The 23,043-nt window shown below is 42.0% G+C and overlaps 1 protein-coding gene across 1 annotated transcript; it reads left to right on the top strand.

The window, feature by feature from the left end:
* The first annotated feature begins 11,813 nt into the window (after positions 1-11,813).
* On the top strand, positions 11,814-12,710 carry LOC126512491 (U1 small nuclear ribonucleoprotein A-like). Its single transcript, XM_050160279.1, has one exon. The coding sequence runs from the start codon at positions 11,829-11,831 to the stop codon at positions 12,672-12,674; it is 846 nt and encodes a 281-aa protein (XP_050016236.1). The 5' UTR covers positions 11,814-11,828; the 3' UTR covers positions 12,675-12,710.
* The last annotated feature ends 10,333 nt before the right edge of the window (positions 12,711-23,043 follow it).

The raw sequence follows: 23,043 nt of genomic DNA, 5'->3' as shown, positions 1-23,043 counted from the left end.
TAGTCCACTTAGATTGAGATTAAGCTACCATAATAGGGTTACTGCTATATACCAGCTCATCCCAAACATGACACAATACAGTCATGAAGCCTTGGGTTGGGTGGGCTCAGTTATATTGTTTGCCCTTGAGATTGTTAAAACAGTTGCAGTTAAATATGGCTGAGCAGAAACTGACTCAAAAGCATTATCAATCATAAATTTATTACCTGGGATCAGATGATTAAACTGCCGTAATTCTTTGTGCATCCTCTTCTTCTCTGTATGGATTCTATATGCAGTTCTGCTAGGAGAGCTATAGGATAGAGACAGACTTTTGATACAGTAGGCCCAGACTCTATGAGCCTATTACAAAGGGACAGAAAGCATCAGTCACCATTTATGAGTCTAGGCTCAGACAGCGCATCACTACTCTGTTTTCTTCCATAGAAGTGAAATGTATTCTAGGGGTGGAGGTGCAATGAAACTGGACTATGAGGAAACCGACACCAGAGAATTTGCAGACATATCTGCATCACACGCAAATTTCAAAGTTCCCTTTCCTTTCCTTCCTCTGAATGAGCACTTAACTACGATTTATTTCTTGGTAAGGTCAAGATGTGACTGGGGTCCAAACGTGTGTGATTGAGGAAGATGACAAAGTTGCTAGATGAAAAGAATGATGTTTTTAACTTTGGGACTAGAGAAAAATGGATTAATCCTCTCATTCATTCCTCCTAATGCAAGGCAGGATGAAACTGACAATCCATGAGCTTGCAATGTTTACTTAGTGATGTTAGTGATCCTTGCCCGGGACAGGACAGTGTACCCTCCAGTCATAAGACATTGCATTTCTTATACAGAACTGTTCTCCTCTGTAAATTAATCATAGTCTTTATTAAGAAAAATATTCTAAGCAATGGAATTTTTCTGTTCTTTAAGTTTTTCTGATCTCTTTCAATGCTACTGTTTCTTATACTTGTGTGCATGTACACATATGCCTAGATGGTTTGGAATACTTTACTAACAAGAGCAAGGAAACAGTTGTGTTTTTATGTCAGGGAAAACTAATGGACAGTGTCATCATTAACTCTATTTACAGAAAACTTGAATGGTAAATTTAGCCAAGTCATGGCACCATTATTCTTCAGTTTCCTTATTGGGCTACACTGGAGATGGGATTTAATGTATGTAGGACATGGATGAACCTATAAACCTTAAGGCTTGAGGTGTTCAGTTTCACACACATAAAACAAGACCTATATGTCTCATTCAAGCTCTCTGCTTTACAGATCTTAAAGTGAACGTGCTCAGTACCCAAGAGTTCCTTGGACTTCTGAGTCATTGCCATGGACTTCCATCCATTCTTCTCTTGTGCGAAGATACAGAAAGAGGTGGAATATACACACTGGTGTCTATGAGATCCTTTATACACCACTGATAAGAAAAAGGAAACAGAGCAAAGTGCCAACATGAAGTTTATGAAATCACCTGGGCTTGCTTGCTATGAGTGCATGGGAGCATGAAACAAACTTCATGACCACCTTTCAGGGCTCAGGTGAGGCTCTCTGACAGCGTGTCTCTGTGGTGGGGAGGTGGGGAGGTGGAAAGTGGGCATGACTGGGGGCTTACCTAAAGGAGAGCGTACTTCATTTTGTTCTGGAAATATAGCTTTGTAAATGAGGGAAGTGGGAGCTGTGGGGTGTAGAGATTTCTCTGACCCCACCCGAGTCCAGTTGCCCCTCCTCATGTTCCAAGAAAAGACTGCTAAAGGAGAACAGACCAGGAATCTTTTGGAAGAGGATGCTCTTAATTCTTTTATCTGTAGATAGTGGCTCTAATCGAGGTGTGCATCTGAGAACTTGGCCATCAGTAAGCTTTTGCTTTCAGTACTCAGTTTTCATGTGACTGAAACTCAAAGGTGGTTGCTGAATGAGTTAACCTATCTGAGCAACAGAATACAGTGCAGTTGTTGGATTCAGACTGAACTGGGTTTCATTCTCGGCCCTGCATCTTTTACCCATAGTCTGGTAAAATGCTAAATATGATCTATTAACTAGGATCCAACCAAAACAAAACAAAAGGAATGAAGATAGAAGCCATTCTCTGTATTTAACACTGGTAATATGTAAGGCTGAGATTTGCTTATTGGTAACAAGAGTGATTTACTGGATCTCAGAGTCTGAGGTCAGACCTGGTCACTAGTCAAAAGAGTTTGGTCAATAACACAATTCCTAACTGCATTCTAAATATTTTTTCTTATACCCGCAGGTAAGCTATTTATCGCCCCTCATCAAGGAAATTTCTCTTTGCAACAGATGAAGATTACCATAGAAAACCACAACTGATAAAAATGCAGATCTGTGGATTGAGCAGGTTGTAATTATATGTTTAGGAATATATATATAACAACAATTAAAGAAAAACAAAGACCATGAATATGAGAGAGCAGGGGTGGTGGTGTTACATAGAAGAAGCTGGAGGGAGGGGAAAAAAGAGGGAAATGATATAATTATATAATAATCTCAAAACTAATTATAAAAACAAGATGAAAACAAAGTTTAATTTAGTTTTAATTACTATAGTTATTTTCAGTTTTGAAAACAATAGACCTATCATGTTTTCCCCAACTATCTGTGCTGCTACCCAAGCCCAAATCTTTTGTGCGAGTGTGTGTGTTGTGTGCACATGGATATAGAGTTCAGGAGGCAACATTAGTCATCTTCCTCTACAACTTGCCACATCTTCCTGCTCTTCCTCTTCCTCCTCTCCTCCTCTTCCTCCTCCTCATCAACAACACCACCAACATCATGATTTTGAGACAAGATCTCACTGAACCCAAAGTTTAGTGTTTCGGCTACACTGGCCCATGACCTCCTGGGGTCTCCAGCTCCCCACACTGGGGTTGTATGCACTTGCACCATGTCCAGCTTTTATGTGGGTGCTGGGGTTGAGCTCAAGTCCTCTTGCTTTTGCAGGTAATGTTCTCACCTCCTGAGCCACCTCCCCAGTCTCTAACCAAATTCTAACAGCCTTACTCCATTAAGAATCACCGATTACAGCAAGTTTAACCAGTGAACACAAAGCTTAGCTCTTTATTCTCAGTAAGCTTTTTTGGCTAAATGAAGTTATAATGCAGACATCTGTGTGAGAGGCAGCATGTGTTATCACCTGGGGGAGAGGCCCTTTCCCCCTTTCCCCATAACTGGGTGAATAATGGCCTGATGGCTCCTAATTTAAAGGCGCATACAGAAGTCAAGGCTGCTTAAAGGAAGGGAACCACCCCAATCTATAGGCATTATTTGGTGGCAAATGAGCTCAATTTTCTCAGCTACTCCTGAGGTTTATCCTAACAGGTAGCTCCTTATGCTGTGATTAGGTAAGTGTGGATACCCCACGTGCCTTTTAAAGAGACATCACAGCTCATCCCATCTCTCCCTAACAGTTGACAAAATATCCAGAGACGTGTGCTGTGTGACCGTGCGTTGGTCTTTCATCTCTCCCAGAAAAGGGGTGTCCTGGGGTGTCCATGCTCCCCCTCTTACAGAGTTAGGTCTTCACTTGTTTGAGCTGTAGACTTGGTCCTGGTTAAGATGGCACTTCATTTGCTTAGCCCTTGTCTCCAGGGCAGCTGAGTTTGGCATAAACAGGAAGCAGGTGTTTGAAAGTCACACGGAACCTGTGCAGATGACCGCAGGAGGGCATGTTAGCAGGCTTGCTTTCTAGTCTTGGAAAGTATGTTTTCCTTAAAATTCACCCAACTCTACCTTCTTATAGGATAGGTCTATGCTCAAAAGGAGAATACAAAGAATTCACTGAACCCTTTTAAAAATAGCAAACAACCATTAAACGCAAACCTTGGTTTTTGTTCCTGAGTTGGAGAAAAGCCAACATTTAAGATTATTGGAAAACAGTTTTCTTTGTTGTTTCTCAGGATTGCCACACTTTGTCCTGTGACCAGAGCTTTGGCCATCTGTCCTAACAGTAGCTCGCTTACCCCCGACTTAGGTCTCATACATTTTGAGGGATGTTGTGCCCTCCGTTTTAAAAACCACTCCCTCAGATGTGCCCTCCTTGAAGGCTGGGCTGACAACGGCATGGTTCTGACAGACTGTTCAGAGCGGGTAGAATAAATAAGCTGACTCAATGTTTAATATGACTGGGACCAGGGTGAGCATGAGGTGACTGAGGGAACCGAGGACGAGGCTGGAGAAGGCTAAACCGGCTGCCCAGTAAAGGCCTCCTTTGTCAGTTGGTATCTGATGCATGGGCGGGAGATTGCTCGTTGCTTTGAAAGAAAAGCAACCTAGTCAGAGGGCAGGGCTGGGTTTGCAGTGAGGGGAGGAAGAGCCTGGTAGGAGAAGTAGTCTGCCGAGTTAGTCTTGGTCCAGTGTACTGAAGTGGAGATAGAACTCTGGGTTTTGCTTAGGAAAACGAAATTTCCTATGGAGAATGTTAAGCTGATGGCCTGGCTTCTTTGGATCGTACTGCTTGTTTTATGGGAAACAGACTGCAGGTGATGGAGGGAGCCGGGAAGCCATTTGGGGCTCCACCTCTGGCACATTGTTTGAATGACTGGGCACCGATAGGATTGACAGGGGACTTGTTCTGAACCTCCTTTAGCTCTCACACTCTGCACATGTTCTGTTTCTCTGTATAGCATGGTGTGGTACTTGCATATAAGTTATATAATTCTTCAAATGGCAGTAAACCCTCCTCTAGTTTACTTATACCAAAGGCAGCCCCTGTGCACGTAGTTGTTAGGATGGATTGTTGAGAGGATAATGTCCAAAAGAAGCAAACAAACAAACAGTCTCATCTGACCATGTTGAGTGCAGATGGATTTTTTTTTTCTGTGAGGTTGAGAGAATCCATGGATGTGGAAACCATGGCTACGGAGAGAGCCCAAGTCTACTTCAAATTCTTTCGGAGTGTCTGAACTGCATTTCACAGACTGTCATTTTCTGACAATGTCAAGACAGCCATCCTGGATCCTGGGGTTTAGCTGGTTTGCCTGTGCATTGAGTGTTCACAGAAGACAGCCACGGTGCTAAGCAAGAGGTCAGAACTTAGCACAGCACCGCTGTTGACACAGCCTAAGGATGGCTTGGGCCTGTAAGAAGTGTGTTCTCAGATACGCTATTTAGGCACTGCCCCTCAGTCCCACAGTGTTCATCTAATACTTGGATGGTCTGGGGCTGGAGGAAAAGAATGAGTTGCTTTTTTTTTTCTTTTCATTGTCCTTCTATATTAAAATGTTGGGGACACACACACATGGCCTCAGCATCAGAAGGGCTATGAGTAAGTCTGGAGAAAACTCCAGCTATCCTGTGAGTGATCTGGCTTGGGCACAAGGGTTCTGAGCTCAGAGGAGACACGTCTGCCTGAAATAACTTATTCTGCCTCTCAGCTTCATGGCAGAGAAAGGTCACAGAGCCAAGCTTGTGTCTGGGCTCTTCTTCGTTTGAAGGAAATCCCTGGAGTTTTTCCTAGTAGGGGCACAATGTTCCGTTTGGTCCCTAGAGTGTCAAAGGGGAAGCATTCATATGGTGTGAATATTGTTTTTATGCTTCCTGTGGCTTGTAATCAACTCAGTAGCATCTGGTAACTATGGCAACCAAGGTTGCACAAGTCTTTGTGACACCCAGGAATGGCAAGAGGCAATAGAACCCTTGGAAAGATCAAGATATGAAGCTTTATAGCATTGCACATAATTCTGATGAGTTCACGGCAGCCTACTTGAAAAAAAAAAGGAATTGTAGATGCATTTTCAAGAGAGTTGTTAAAAAACCCAACAGCTTTTAGAATCTTAGAGCATTCCTGTTCACCCCCTTCTCTACTTGTTATCAGCTGTTAATGAAACTATTTGCACTTGTCCTAAGTGTTTCCTTGAACTAGCATTTAAAGTGACAGTTTATTCCACTGGGATCAACACCAGGGGAGAAAAGAAGACCCATGTGTCAAGAGCAACAAGTACTTTATTACATCTGTGTCGTGGTTATTCTGCTCTGCTAACACAGCTGAAGCACAGGCGGACCCATGCCACAGAGCTGCCCAGTTTCCCCTTGATCCCTTCGATTCATGTTCTGAAACACCAAGAGCTGTCATTTGTGCAGGTCTTTGCTTTTTGTCTAATGCTAGGTCAAAGTCCCTAGAATACGTGTCACCAGGTTGTTTTGCAGAACAGAGATGACTTTTATATGATGAAAGACATTAACAAGTTGCAAGACTTAGTACACTGACCGCTGACCTAAGCACCCACCTCCGCTGAGCTTGGTAGCACCTCCACCTCTGGTCTCTAAAGGATGAAGCGTGGACTCCCGCACTCTACTTGCACATCTAGACCCAGGTTGATACCCTTGCCAGAGGGTATCAAGAGGGCTGCTTCTCCGAAGTATACGAACAGGGACCATCTGAAAAGTAGTCAGCATATTCTAACCTTTTGAGGTGGTATGCACTTTAATACACTAAATGTGTATAAACATGGCAGGAGAATATTTGTTTATTTAGAGCAAGGGTCATGCTGGCTTTTGACTTACTATGTAGCTGAAGATGTCATTGAACTTCAGATCTTCCTGTCCTCACCTTCTGAATGCTGGCATGCTTGGCTTGTGTAGTGCCGGTGATCTACCCCAACTGTCCATGCTGGGCAAGCAAAATCCCATTAGGAGAGTCTTCCTTAAACCTTTCTCTTGACTTACTAGCTTCCACTTTTGTTTTGTTTTATGTTGGTAGTGCTAGATAAGGGGTCTATCAGTAATATACATACCTAACTCCTCATTTACTTTTGATTTGATTTGCTCTATTTGATTCTCAACCACTTTTTTTCTTTTAAAAACTGTGTGTGTGCTGAGAGAAACAATTAATAAATAGGACCTCCTGAAACTAAAAAGCTTCTGTAAAGCACAGGACACGGTCAACAAGACAAAACAACAGCCTACAGAATGGGAAAAGATCTTCTCTAACCCCACATCAGACAGAGATCTGATCTCCAAAATATACAAACAACTCAAGAACTCAGACACCAACAGAACACATAATCCAATAAAAAAATGGAATACAGCTTCTCTAAGAACCCGAATCATAGGCTCAATGTCCTTTATTTATGGCTAGAAACCAAATATGAGTGAGTACATCCCATGTTCCTCTTTTTGATTGGCTTTGTGGGAGCCTAGGCAGTTTGGATGCTCACCTTACTAGACCTGGATGGAGGTGGGTGGTCCTTGGACTTCCCACAGGGCAGAGAACCCTGATTGCTCTTTGGGCTGAGGAGGGAGGGGGACTTGTTTGGGGGAGGGGGAGGGAAAGGGGAGGCGGCGGTGGGGAAGAGACAGAAATCTTTAATAAATAAATAAAAAAAAACCAAAAAAAATGGAATACAGACTTAAACAGAGAACTCTCAACAGAGGAATCTAAAGTGGCTGGAAGACACTTAAGGAAATGTTCAACATCCTTAGTCATCAGAGAAATGAAAATCAAAACAACTCTGAGATTCCATCTTACACCTGTAAGAATGGCCAAAATCAAAAACACTGATGACAACTTATGCTGAGAGGTTGTGGGGAAAAGGGAACACTCCTGCATTGCTGGTGGGAATGCAAGTTGGTATAATCCCTTTGGATGTCAGTGTGGCAATTTCTCAGAAAATTAGGAAACAACCTTTCTCAAGACCCAGTAATACCACTTTTGGGTATATATTCAAAGGATGCTCAAACGTGCCACAAAGACATGTGCTCAACTATGTTCATAGCAGCTTTGTCATAGCCAGAACTTGGAAACAACCTAAATGTCCCTTGACCAAAGAATAGATAAGGAAAATGTGTTACATTTACACAATGGAGTACTACACAGCAGAAAAAAATGACATCCTGAATTTTGCAGGGAAAATGGATGGAACTAGAAAACATTATTTTGAGTGAGGTAACCAAGACACAGAAAGACAATTATCACATGTCCTCACTCATCAGTGGTTTTGAAACATAAAGCAAAGAGACCCAGCCTGCAAACCACAATCCCAGAGAACTTAGACAACAATGAGGACACTAAGAGAGACCTACATAGATCTAATCTACATGGGAAGTAGAAAGTAGAAAAAGACAAAATCTCCTGAATAAATTGGGAGTATGGGGACTTTGGGGGAGGGTTGAAAGGGGGAGAGGGAGAGGCAGGGAGGGGAACAGAGAAAAATGTAGAGCTCAATAAACATCAAAAAAGAGATAATGCATAGAGATTCATACATGAAATCCTATTCAACAATGTGTTATTTTAATATGCTACATATTTCCAGAGTGATAAAAAATGATTTCTCCATGTTTGTTAAAATAAAAGCATTATCCAAATAAAAAAAAAAACCTGTGTGTGTGTGTGTGTTCACCATAATGTACATGAAGGGGTTAGAGGACATTTTGTGGAGTTGGTTGTCTCTTCCACCTTTACAATATGTTCCTGAAATCAAACTCAGGTCATCCACCAGGCTTGCACAGCAAGCATTTTTATCCTCTGAGCTGTCTTTTGGTCTCCACTGTTTTTTTTTGATACGGGCCTGCTTGTTTGGGTTTCTGTCCTGCCTAGTTCCCACAGTCGTTAGGTCCCAAAGAATCACACAGAAGTCTCCATAAGTTATAAACTGATTGGCCCATTAGCTCAGGTTTCGTATTAGCTCTTATAACTTATATTAACCCATTATTCTTATCTGTGTTAGCCACATGGCTCAGTACCTTTTTCAGCGGGGCAGCTCATATCCTGCTTCTTCAGTGTCTGGACAGGACTGGAGAGGAATGGGCTTCCTCCTTCCTAGAATTCTCCTGTTCTCCTTGCCCCACCTCACTTCTTATCTGGTTGTTCCTGCCTAGCTACTAGCCAATCAGTGTTTATTTAAAACATAATTGACAGAATACAGAATTGTCCCACTCCAAGGGTCTTTCATTTGCCTGGAGCTGACTAGTCAGGCTTGTCTGGCTGGCCAGAGAGCCCCTGGAATCTGTCTTTCTCTGTCTCCCTGATAATGGGATTACAAGTGTGTGCTGCCACCCACCAGCCTTTTAATGTGGGTCCTGCTTCAAATTTGGCTCCTCAAGTGGTTTACTGTCTGAATCCAGCTCCTCGGTCCTGGCTCTCCTTTCTCACTGGGAGCTGTTGGCAATGGAAGGGTAGAGCTGCTATGCCTTTGTGCAATGCCAAGGCTCCTGTCTCCCTCTGGTCCACATTATTGGTTCTCAACTGGGGATAATTTTTACTGCTAAAAGGACATTTGACAGTCTTCACAGAATCTAGTTGCCATAATTTAGGAGGGGGTGCTGGCATCTAGAGGGTGTCAAACATTCCACCATGTATGAGTCAGCAAATAATGATCCTATCCAAAATGATTATAGCAAGAGTCGGGGGATACTGTGCCACATGAAATGTTTAATTTTTGCTCCTTATCTCCCAGGACTCCAGCATCTTTGTAGGGGAAAATGGGAGGAATTGGGACCAAAAATGCTAATTTGCTTTTACCTTCATTTATTTTAAATAGCCTTTGTTTCAGTGTGGGATTCAGAGTTGACACTGAGAGCTAGTGGGCTTTGGGGTAAAATAAAGTAGGGCTCTATTCTTGGGGTGTACTGAGTACTGGCTTTGTGTCCTTCATCAAGAGACTCAGCTGCTATAAATCCAGTTTCTTTATTTGTGAAAAAGAGAAGAACGTATTTGTGGGGAGGATTAAACAAATACATTTAAGCACAAAGCACCATCTCTGGCCCCAGAGTTTCACTTCGTATGCTACTGGCATCTGCCTGTGAAGGACACCGGCAGTAAGCCCTGCTCTACATAGAATGAGTGACTGTTGCATTTATTAATTTTATCGTTGGTGGTTAGGAAAATGTATGGCGGTCCTGTATCACATAAAGATCTCCCTAATCACCGTCCCCTCTGGGAAAAGTGTGTATTGTGTATGTGTGGGCTTTGATCATCTGTACAGAAGCAGAAGGAAACAAGATAGATGCTCACAACTGCACAGAAACACAACAGGCGGGAGAGAAAATGCTTAACTCATAAAAATTGAACAACTATGTAAATTTTATGGCTATAGCGTTTTGGAAAAAATTCTCGTCAGGAAAGAAATGAGTGGAGGGGACTTTCAGGTAAGACAGTGACCTAAAAGCCTTGTCAGAGCAAGCAAAGTTAAAGGAAAAGAAATATTCCATCACTCTCAGCTGCATTTTTAGTGCGCAGGAGCCCTTGGTCAACACCCTAAGAGAACTTCCTGTCCCCCTGAGATCTGGAGTCGTTGAGACTGAAACCAGCATAGTTGCAGAACCCGAGGGACTCTGGCAGTTGACTGCAAACTGGGCATAAGACGCCTCCTAGGAAATCTACAAAAGTTATGTTAGGGGTTTTAGAGAAGGGGTCCCTGGCCAGTGCTGCTGGAACCATTATCAGCTCCCCGATGAGGAGACTGGAAACAGCAGGATCTACGCAGAGCTCTGAGGAGTGCCTTTCAGCTCGGAACAGAGGTTAGTGGCTGTGGGTTGTGGCAGCTGAAGTTGGGCAGCAGTATTTGTCTCAGTTTTCTTCTGCTTACAGAAAAGGCTTGTGCCAAGTTAACAAAGGCCAACTGGCTTACTTATTCCTTCCTACTACTGTTACAATTCTTACAGTGCAGAAGCTGAGCTGGGTTATGACATTGGAGTACATAATTTTACCCTCTTCTTCTTAGTCCACTCTTAACCCTCTCATTTCTTTCCTTTTCTGTTCTTCCTGCTCTTCTGTATGCCTCCCTCTTCTACTTCCCATATGTCAATTTGATAACAGTCATAGTCTTGTTGTAGTCTTATACCCAATAACAAACATATTTGTGTACCTAGGGCCCACTTATTTCCTAAAACAAGTGTCTTTTTTGTGGTCACCTGCTATTCAGTTACCAGAGCGGATTAAACATTGAGTAGTGACAGTTGCTGAAGACAGCATTCAACCCACAGGGTGGAGTTGAGATAGCGCTTGGTACTTGGAACGTTAATCTAGCAAAGGAAAATAGAACCATAACTGTATGGCAATCAAGTCTCTCCTGAACACTACAAACACCTCCCAAAGACAAGGAAATTGAAACCCATTCAGATATAAGGGCTGCATGGAACATCAGACTCATAGAACCAGGAAAGAAACTCCTCATGACATAGTATAGTCAAAATACTGAACTTATGGAAGAAAGAATGTTGAAAGCTGCAAGATAGAAAGACCAAGTCACATTTAAAGGCAGACCCATCAGAATATCTACTGGATTCTCAATCAAAATCTTTAAAGCAAGATGGTCTTTTAATGATTTATTTCAAATTCTGAAAGACTACAACTGCCAAACTAATTTACTATACCCGGCAAAACTATCCATCACAATTAAAGGTGAAAGAAAAACAACATAGTAAATAACAGGCTAAAGGAATTTGTGACTACTAAGCCAGCCATACAGAAGACTGATTATTGGACCCAGGAGGCTAAAGGAGAGAAAAAAAAAAAACAGAGATACTAAGGCATTTGTTATATATATAAAAAAAGAGGACAAAAAAATCCAAACACTACAAAATCAACAAAATCACACACACACACACACACACACATGCGCACACACACACATGCACCTTTCAAGATAAGAGTATATACTCTTGCCTTTTCTATTTAATGTAGTACTTGAAATTTTACTGGAACAATAAGAAAAAGATATGGAAATAAAATTAATATAAAAAAGAAAGGAAGAATTCAAAGTATCCTTATTTGCAGATGATAGAATTATATGAGGGAGGAGGATTATCACTAAGGCGGGAACCCAAGTGTTCCTTTCATTGGCAGGCGCGGCGGCTCAGCCGTGAGCATCTCCCACCATGGCAGTTCCTGAGACCCGTCCCAACCACACTATTTATATCAACAATCTCAATGAGAAGATCAAGAAGGATGAGCTCAAGAAGTCCCTGTATGCCATCTTCTCCCAGTTTGGCCAGATCCTGGATATTCTGGTGTCTCGGAGCCTGAAGATGAGGGGCCAGGCCTTTGTCATCTTCAAGGAGGTCAGCAGCGCCACTAATGCCCTGCGTTCCATGCAGGGGTTCCCCTTCTACGACAAGCCCATGCGCATCCAGTATGGCAAGACTGACTCGGACATCATTGCCAAGATGAAGGGCACCTTTGTGGAAAGGGACCGCAAACGAGAGAAGAGGAAGCCCAAAAGCCAGGAGACACCAGCTGCCAAAAAGGCTGTTCAGGGTGGGGCAGCTGCCCCCGTGGTGGGCGCTGTTCAGCCTGTACCGAGTATGCCGCCCATGACTGAGGCTCCCCGCATCATGCACCATATGCCAGGCCAGCCTCCTTACATGCCACCACCTGGCATGATCCCGCCACCGGGCCTTGCTCCTGGCCAAATCCCCCTTGGGGCCATGCCCCCGCAGCAGCTCATGCCTGGACAGATGCCGCCTGCCCAGCCTCTCTCCGAGAATCCACCCAATCACATCCTGTTCCTCACCAACCTGCCTGAGGAGACCAATGAGCTCATGTTGTCTATGCTTTTCAACCAGTTCCCTGGCTTCAAGGAGGTGCGTCTGGTCCCCGGGCGGCACGACATTGCCTTTGTGGATTTTGACAACGAAGTGCAGGCTGGGGCAGCACGAGATGCCCTGCAAGGCTTTAAGGTCACGCAGAACAATGGCATGAAGATCTCTTTTGCCAAGAAGTAGCGCCTTCCCCCATGGGGCGTCCCGGTCCCCATTCTGGGGGGCCCCCCTTTGGCTCAGTCCCTGAAGGTAAGTCCCCCTTGGGGGCCTTCTCAGAGCCGCGTGTGAGTGTGTGGTTGCCACACAGCATTGTACCCAGAGTCTGTCCCCAGACATTGCACCTGGCGCTGTTAGCTTGTGATTAAAGTGGTTTTTTTGAGGGTTGGTTTTTCAAAAAAAAAAAAAAAAATTATATGAGGGATTCCAAAGACTCCCATGGGAAACGGTCAGAGGTGATAAATACTTTCAGCAATGTGACAGGTTACAAAATCAATACAGTCAAATCAATAGCCTCCTTATATACTGAAGACAAATATACAGAGAAAGGTATCAAATAAACATTCCATGCAGAATAGCCTCAAGAATACCTTGGAATAAATTCAACTAGAGAAGTGAAAATCTTATGCAATGAAAACTTTAAAACACCAAAAAAAAAAAAAAAAGAAATTGAAGAAGACACCAAAAAATAGAAAGATCTCACATGTTAGTGGATTGATAGGCAAGATTAAGAATGTAAAAATGCCCTTTTCAAAAGAAATCTACAGATTCAGTGAAATACCCATAACAAATCAAATGCAAGTTTTTCACAGAATTGTAAAACTGACTTTAAAATTTGTATGAAGGCATAAAAGATTCAAGATTGCCAAAACAGTCTTGAACAATGAAAATATTTTTAGGGGTGTCATCACACCTGATTTCAAGTTATACTACAGTGTCATTAGTAATAAAAACATCATAGTATGGCTATAAAAAGGGACACACAGATCAATGAAACGGAGTAGGGGATCCATATACCTACAACCACTTGATTTTACATGGATGCTAAAAGTACTCATTGGAGAGAAAGACAGTATCATGTTGGAAAAGTTGGCTATCTACTTGTAGGAGATTAAAACTTGTTCCTTTTCTCCCATGCCCTCCCCATCTATTCTAAATGGAATAAAAAAATCAATTTTAGAAGAAATTTCTAGAAGAGTAGGAAGTATACATCATGATGTAAGCTCAGGTAAGGACTTTTTAAAAATGATCCCAATCACACTGGGGAAAGGTCAATAATCAACAAGTGAGACCTTATGAAATTAATTTAAAAACTTTTGTACTACAAGTAAAATTCTCTATTGACTTAAGAGGGGAGAAAAATCTTTGCTAATTATACATCTTATAGAGGATTAAATGTATAGAATATTCAAAGAATTAAAAACATCTCAAGTATCAATAAAATAAATGACTGAATTAAAAACAGGCTTTGGAACTGAATATAATGTTCTTAAATGAAGTAATAAAAAGGGTTAAGAAAAATTTTAAGAAGTGTTCATCCTTCTTAGTCAGCAGTGAAATGCAAATTAGAACTACTCCGATATTTCATCTTATTCCAATCAGAATAGCTAAGATTTTTTAGCTGGCAACAAATGATAGCTATGATGTAAAGAAAGTGGAAAAGCGGAACCCCTATTCACTGTTGGTCAAAGTGCAAACTTATGAAATCATAATGAAAACCAGTGTGAAGAAGCATAAGAGAGCTAAGCATAGATCTACCATATGACCAAGGTGTATCACTAGCACATATCAAGAACGTTCTATAGCCTACTACAGACATCATATATGAATAACTAGGAAATTAAATCAACTTAATGCCCATCAGTTGATGAATAGACAATGAAAACATCACACATAATACACAATGGAATTTCATTTGTCTGTATAAATATTAAATTACAAAATTTTCAAGTAAATGAATTGAACTGGACACAATTATACCAAATGAGTCAACTCAGATAGAAAAATACTGTTTGTTCTTTCACATATGTGAATACTAGCTTTGAATCTTTGGATTTATGAACTTGACCTGGAGGATGTGGAACAGTCAGGAAGCTAGGGAAGGAGCACTGGGGAGGAGGGTGTAAGAAAGGCTTTATGGGAGGATGGGCGGTAGAACACACGTGGCATGGAGCCGGAAAGAGGCATAATGGAGTGAGAAGGCAGAAGTGGAGAGTGGGATGGGAAAGTGCAGAGGAAGGATTGGGGAGGGATGCTAACACTAAGGGAGTCTGGAAAGTGCAGAGGAAGGATTGGGGAGGGATGCTAACACTAAGGGAGTCTGGAAAGTGCACAGGAGGGCTGGGGGATGCTAACACTAAGGAAGTCTGAAAAAGATATTTATAACCCTACTATTATTCTTAATTTTAAAACTTATATGTTTAAAAAGAGTTTTTGTTTGTAGATTTTATGTTCCAGAGCCACCCCTCCAAACAATATAGGCTATTGTCATAACTCTTGTTTACCCACCACAATGATGATAAGATCCCATTGCAGAAGACACTGCACACTTTGGTTACAATCCATATAGAAAGAAAGCTGGAACCAATTTAGAAACTGCTTCTCAAATGACTAGTTTTCATGGCATTGGAAGGTGCTCTACAGTATACTAAGTGCTAAAAGTCATTGACAGTCTTACCCTGCTATGAATAGTATGAATTACGGCAATAACTAGCGTGGCAAGATATATCCATTGATGCAACGTTGGCATGAATGTTATAGTAGCAGCCAACCACTTTTTAAAATTGAGTTTAAAACTCATTCCACAGGAAGGAATACATGCCTGACATTGTAAACCCAGCCTAGAATCCACGACTAGGGAGGTCATAGTCTCTGCTACTATTGCTTTTCTAAATGAACCCATCAAAATACATTCTAAACACCTGTCTTTATACTTATAGATTACCGCAGATACCAGTCCTCACCAGAGAATTTTTTTCTCAGTGGGCAGTGGTGAACACAGAGGAGGACAAAGTGCAGAGGCTAAGTGGCTATGGAATGCTCAGCCTTAACTGGGCATCTGTATTACACAACTTCCTCAAAACTTGGGGGGAGGGGAATCACAGGAGAAAGGGAAGAAAGTTTGTAAGAGCCAGAGTCAGGGAGGACTTTTGTGAAATAGCACCCACGACCCCACAACAGCCTGTGGTTACCTGGACAAGATCTCAAAAAGGACGTGCCTGCCAACACATTAGGATGGAAGAGAGAAGGGTTAATGAGGACAGGCTCTCCCCAAGGGCCTCCTAGCAATCAGTGATGGCTCAAGGAAGGGGTGTCACTTTCCACAGTGACAGACTCGTTGCCTACTCTCCAGTAAATAACTTTCCACTCTTGCTCATGCAGAAACCCTGTTTGTACTCATTTGGTTACACACATAAAATGACTTGGGGGTAGTAAGGAAGTATTTATGTGGGAGAACAAAGGGGGATAAGACAGGGCATTAGGGGGAGAAAGCACTATACTTCATTATATACTTGTATGAAATTATCAAATAATTAGAAATTAAACAGTATTTTAAAAAAGAAAAAGGGGGGGCAATTTTAGGAAGACATGTCTCTAGCCTTGAGCTAACAGCTCACTCCCAACTCAACTCTCCAGAAATGTTGCTGGTGTCAGAGTTTCCAGGCAAGTTTCTGTGTGTTTTTTGAGAGTGCCTCCCACATGGCTTATGAAGGATGCCTGCGATAGAGGTCCCCTGCGGTTTTCATTTAGGACTTGACTTAATTTAAAGCAATCATGCTAACAAAAGAGTGGGGTAGGGAGTCTGCTCCTCCCAGTTTTTCTATTGTGTGGCCAATCTCATGACAGATTTCTCAAAGGGTTTAAAAATCTAAGACTACAGAGAAAACATTTAATATAGCGGTTGTAGCATGGATCACGCCTAAGTCGAGTAAATCAGGCATAAAGAGGTATGGCATTGTAAGGTTGCAAGTTTTATTTTCTTTTAGCTTTAGACACAATAGCCCAGTGGTATGGAGTTGGCCATTCCATGCATGAGCGTAATCACTAAGAAAAGGCGTTCATGAGACACATACCATAGGGTGCAGAGTGGCTTTTATTCTTCTTGAAAACCAGTTGCTTTTGGTTCAACACAAAGATAATTTAAGAAACAGTGCTGGCATCCTATGCCTTCATGGAACCAGGAACCTATCCCATCATGTGGTACCAACCAGACCCATAAGCATTTCTCCAGCTCAGGTCATGTACTTCCTTCATAGAATGCCCCTTTGTGTTCAAACGTTATAGGCCCCAACTAAAGCTCAGATGACAGCATTTTGTTTAGAAATGGCAGCCCCAGTGATTTCTAAGCTTCCTTGCATATTAGACTCACTATTGGAGATGCTTTAGAAATGGATGCTGGACAAATCTATGAGGAGCCAAGTTTTTCCTCCTATTGTACTTGTGTCTATGAGATAGAGAGAGACTAAGGGAGGGAGAGCTGAGCATGTAACAAGGTGCTCACGTGGAGGTCGGAGGCCAGCACTTTCAGTTGTGAAACTTAGACTTTAATGACTGAACCCTGTCTCCAACCCAAGAGAACAACTTCTGCAGGCACTTCTCTCTTTCACTTGCTCAGACAGGATCTCTTCTTGCTTCCTTCCATGCTGTATATTCCAGGCCTCTTGCTCACTGAACTTCTGCATGACTCTAATATCCACGTCCCACATCAACACATGATGGCTGGGATGGTGGATTCACACCATCGTGTGGAGCTTTAACCTTATTTTTGCTTACTTGAGGATTTCATGCATGAGTACACAGCATTTGCATCCTTTCTACTCCTCCCTCTCCCACCTCCAACTCCTCCCCTATCACCCAATCTCACCTTTAAATTCATGACCTCTTCTATAATTATTTCTGGGTTAATACACACACATGCACACACACACACACACACACACACACGTGTATGCACGCACTTGTGTGCACACACACACACAAACCTATTGAGCCCACTTAGTTTTGCTTTATTTGTGTATGTTTAGACTACTTAGGATTGAGGTCTGGTCCCTAAAAACAAAAAGCAACAACTATGTCTCGCTCCCTCAGCAGCCATGGACTGACTGCCTGTAGCTTTTCGTCTAAGGGTGAGGTCTTGTGAAATTTTCCTGCTTCCATGGTGGTGTATTGACTGGTGTGGTTTTGTGGGTCTTGCCCCTGTAACCACAATGTTGAGACTTCATGGGTCAACATGCCTGTTGTGCAGAAGACACTACCATGCAGTAACTAACCCAGTCTTCAGTCTTATAGAATCTTTCCACTCCCTCTTCCATGACTTTCCTTGAACTTCAGATGTAAGGGTTATGCTTAAGATGTCTCTTAGGGGACAAAGCACCCATGGTCACTTATCATTTGCATTTTGGCCAGTTGTGCATATCTTTAATAGTCTCTACTACAAAAAGAAGCTTCTCTGTTGAGATGTGAGAAATCTAAGACAAAGAAGCCTGTATATATGTATTTAGGAATATATATATGTATGTATGTGTGTGTACATATACATATATACATATGCATGTATTATATAACAATTAATGAAAAAAGAGGTCATGGATTTGAAAGAGCAAGGAGAATATATAGGTTTGGAGGGATGATAGGAAAGGGAGAAATGATATAATTATAATATAATCTCATAAACTAAAAATAATTTTTAAAAGGCATTTGGAAGCTATATTACCTTATTGCTATGATAACAATACGTTCTTGTTCTTCTATAGGACCTATGACTTCTCCAGGGTTAATAGGGTACACTCAGCAGGCTGCGCCAGAGTATAAGATTTGCTGGTCTTGATGGGTGTGTGGGATGGATATAATGTGAGCATTGGTAAGATAAGGTCTGGAGGAGACATTTGGCTTTTGAGAAACCATAATTCAATTAGCTTAGAATAAACCATATGAAAAAAATATCTTTCACATAATATTTATTCTACAACTGGGGTGAAGGACCATTGCAATAACAATTTAAGCCCTGGTTTTTGTATAATTTTTCTGCTTCAAAATATTTGTGGATTATCATGCACCTTCATCCTTCACCATGACTCACTTTGGCACTGAGTCATGAGACAGAATCTTAAGTTAGGATAAAGGAACAGAGAGATGGCAGAGAAGAGCATTAGTAACTTGTGCAGATTCCACATCTACAGTAATCTTAACTATTTAAAGGCCTGTGTTACAGGGACACTGAGGATCTCCATATGAACACATTGCCATTCTCTCGTGTTTTCCCACTGTTCACTCCTTCTATTTACAGCCTGAGTCAGAGGAGGACAAAAGGCACGGAAGAACTGGTGATGCTGGGTGCTGGATGTGTGCCTCGCTCACTAGTGACTGGAAGGTTAATAATGCGGCATGGGCAGGAAAGACGGACAGGGCTGGGGTTAAAGCACAAACAAACTAACTAAGCAGATGTTACTCACTCCTCAGGGTTGTGTCTGTTCGGCCATGTTCTTGAGTATTGAGATATTTTATAAACTGAAGGGCCTTTGCAAGAACTCTCTAGATGAACTATAAAAACCTTAGAACTAAAGCATTAAAGCCTTCATTGTGAGCTAATGGTTCTCAATGCATCCCCACGGATCAGATAAAGGCCAAACTGTAAACTGTGGAACCTGAGACACAGGATGGGGTCAGCACTACACTGTGTATCATTACACTGATGACCTTCTGCATGTCTCTTAGTAGCTGGGTGCCTGGCTTCATCCAGATCCAATCTCCTCTGTTCCTGAGACTCCGCAGAGTTCCAGGGCAAAGAAAGACCCTATCTCAGCTGGTCCTCCAGCTTGCTTTTTGCTCCTAGAAAATCACCTTCTGGTAACCCTGGTTTGTTTTTGCTGGTTGAAAGTTGAAAATCCAAGTTAATGTATAACTAAAAGTTCATTCTTCAAACTTTGTGTGTGATTGTCCTCTAACATGAGAAGCCGGCCTTGTTCCACATCAGTCAAAGATAATTTTCTGTGTTAACCCACCTCTGACTAATTTCACATATATCCGAAAAAAGGAAAAACAAAACAGATATGATGAGAATTGAATTGGATACAGATCATGTTCGGTACTTTAAGAAATCTAAAGACCCATGATTGATATGTACCTTCAGATACATTTCTAAGCTCCTCTGATTTATGGACGTATTTGTCATTCCCCCCACACTTTCTCTGCAAATACTTAATCCTCATAGATAAGATTGTTTTTGAAAATGATGGAATATTTTATCGCTGAGCTGTAATTTATAGCAGTTTTGATATCAAGGAGGTATTTGATCATCATTATCACCTTCCAAGGGAAGAAGAGCCTGTAGTAAGTTTCAATGTACCTGTAGCAAAGAAAGGCCCTCAGTGAAAGGTCATCCTGGCTTTACTCTGCACAACCTTCATTCCTGCTTCAGAATCGCAGTTTAATGTTTCTACAGATGACCGCTGATCAGCCTTCATATGCATTTTTAAAACTGTCTTCCTAGCCCTTCTGAAACTTCACACTCCTTAATGTTTTATTGACTTATTTACTTACTTAAATATTATTGTGGACTAGAGAGAGAGAGAGAACTCAGTTGGTGAAAGTGCTTGCCTTGTATGCCAGAAGACCAGAGTTAGACCTCTGTTTTATATAAAAATAATATTCTTGCAATTCAAGCTGTAGGGAGCCAGTGACAGGCAGATCCCAGGAGCCTGCTTCATGAGTTCCAGTCTATTAAAAGTCTCTAAAACAAAAAAGAAAAAAAGGTGGGTGATACCTGGGGAATGACATTCGAGGTTGTCTTTTGAACTTCACGTACCTGTGTACACTTGCACACTGGCACACACATGAACACACATATGCACACAACTGTTGTTGATCCTGGGTCAGTGCTGGAATTGCTTCCGCTATTTTTTCTCTTAAATTGTTGATATATTATCTTTAGTCCAGGAAATGTTCCCCTTTTGTATGATTTTCACACCACTGACTCTATTTTTGTACATTGTTCACACTCACTGATGTGTGTGTGTCTTGTTTCAGGTTGAGGTCCTACATTGGGGTGACATCTGTCAAGGTCCATCCTCGATGGGTTTGTATGTCCCAGGATGGGGGGGGGGGATAAGAAATGTTAGGTAGAAAAAATAGAGACACAAAAGGAAAAGACAGAGACACAGAAGAGAGTCAGGAGGCATCCCAGTGATTACCAAATTTCCTGTGTTTATTTTCCATATGCTTTATATACCGCATATAGGGGGGAAGTAGGCAAGACTTCTAACAAACAAAGTAATTACCTCTCTAATACCCAAAACATCTAGTAACTATATCCTGAGTTAAGTATTCTGTTTTTTAGGCAGGACGTGCAACAACCACACCTTAGGCCAAGCATCCTGTAGGCCGCTACACTCTGAGTCAAACCTCCTGTCATAACCTTGAAGGAGCAAGAATGGGCCTGGACTTTCTGACCTTTGGTCAAGGTGGAACAGATCCACATCACGGACTCCGACAGTCTTACAGATTCCTTACTATTTCTAGTGCCCCCCCCATCCCCACTAAGTATTTAAGATTGTCATTGGCCAACAGAATGCTAGCTTCATACCTGGTATTCTTTTCAAAATAGGTAGACATAGGGTAGGTGTTCTTTAGGGTTCTGCCTGATGTGCTTCACTGAGCTCCTGTTCACCTCAAAAGTTTATCAATTTGACCAGAATGAACATGCAACTGGTCTGAGTAGCTAGCACCCTAGCACATGCGTAGCTCTTGCTTGCATGGACTCTTACTAGCCCTGTAACAGATATGGAGCCTTCTTGGAACCACCTCTTAATTGAATCCAGCTATACTTTGGATCTAGAGTACCTCTTCACAAGATACTATAAGAAAGATAATTGAGCATACAGCTGAAGTCCTTCACTTTAGGACTGCTAGGCTGAACATTTGAACCGTGGTAGTATGTGACAAAGTCAGTTGCTCAACCACCATGGTCCACAGGACTGTGTGAAACAATGCACATCAAATACTGCATGATAATCAGCAATGGCATCTACTAGGCACTCATTTTCCTTTCCCAACAGTGAACACCCAGTGTTTTTCCACTCCAAACTGCACAATGGACACCTATCCATTTGTTTCTTAGGAACTGTTGTGAACTTTATATGTAGTCAAATTGCCAAATCATAAGAAAAAATACACACACACACACACACAGAGTTTTGTGTGTTCTATCAGACTGTTTTATGAAAAATTGCTTCCCTACCCAAAACTGAGTTGACCTAGGATGGATCAGGTGACCCATGCTGAGCAAATTTGGCTCCATCTGAAGAGAGCATCTCTAATCACCTGACAGGAACCGAAGTTTTTAAGAGCTCTACTGGTGGTGGCCTGAATCCTTATTATGGCTTGGATGCGAAATGGCTCCCAGAGTTTGCATTTTAAGTACTTGGTTCAAAGGTAGTGGCAGCACTTGGAGAGACTGTGTGTCCTGGATGGTGGCAGTGGGGTCATAGTCCAGCCCTGCTTCCTGTTTTCTTGGCTCCCTCACCCACTAAGATGTAAGCAGTCACCTTACTATGTTTCTACCAACACTGACTGAGCTGCCTCCAGTTACCATGCCTTCTCCACCACGACGCATGTCTGAAACCATGAGTCAACATAAAGCCTCCTTCTGTTAAGCCACTTCTTCAGGTGTTCTGTGGAAGCAATGAGAAAAGCAGCTAAGACAGTCCAGGGAAGCGACGATAGTCAACACTCTGAGAGGCCGAGAGAAGGAACTGCATAGGTGAGCTGCCCTGATTCGTTCATCCTAGGGTTTGAGTTCCACCTTTACTGACTTGTTTCTTGCTGTTAATTCTGCAAGCTCTTCTTCTATAGCCACATTCCAAAGCAAGACATAGCGAATTTCATTTAGCTGTGATCAAAAATCCTTTTACCATAAGAGCAATGAATCCTCCTAAAAAATCAATACCACAGACCCAAATGTGATCTGAATGTTCTTGGAAGTTTAATGCAAACTTATGTCTTGGAGATTGTTTTGAGGCAAATATTTTAGTTTATTTTGACTGAAAACCAAATGTTATCAGTTGCTTTTCTCATGAGAGGCGAGATTCTTCTCAAGCATGTAAAACTGTGGCGGGGGCTTTAAAATAGATAATAAATTTATATAAAAAAGAATTTCTCACCTAGTTCTGGGGTAAAATGTAGTGTTGGGTCAAAAAAACATGGGAGTTTTCGGGTTGAACATTACTGAAATGCGCTCCTTTGGGGCTGAGGAGGTGGTTCAGCCATAAAGTACTTACCTTCCAAGTATGAGCCTTCCCAGAACCCAAGTAAAAAGCTTGTTGTAGTCATGCATCTGTAATCTCAGTTACAGAAGCAGATGGGTCCCCAGGTTTTGCTGGCCAGTTCATCGAGCTCAAAGGTAATTCAGTAAGACATTCTGTCTTAAAGCAATGATACAGAGAGTAATAGAGCAGGACACCTAGGTTCCTCATCTGGCCTCGGCACTCAGGTGCAGGGGCACCTCTCCATGAACATGTGTAAGTATCATGTGCACACAGGCGTTTGTGTGCACACACCC

This window comes from Alexandromys fortis, unplaced genomic scaffold (genome assembly GCF_014885135.2).
Source record: "Alexandromys fortis isolate MF-2015 unplaced genomic scaffold, M_Fortis_MF-2015_v1.1 scaffold_111, whole genome shotgun sequence".
Classification (NCBI taxonomy): domain Eukaryota; kingdom Metazoa; phylum Chordata; class Mammalia; order Rodentia; family Cricetidae; genus Alexandromys; species Alexandromys fortis.
The sequence above is the reverse complement of the archived record's forward strand: the minus strand, read 5'-3'. Positions and strand labels throughout refer to the sequence as shown.

Coding starts and splice junctions, on each gene's coding strand:
- LOC126512491 (XM_050160279.1), top strand. CDS start 11,829: ATGGCAGTTCCTGAGACCCGTCCCAACCACACTATTTATATCAACAAT.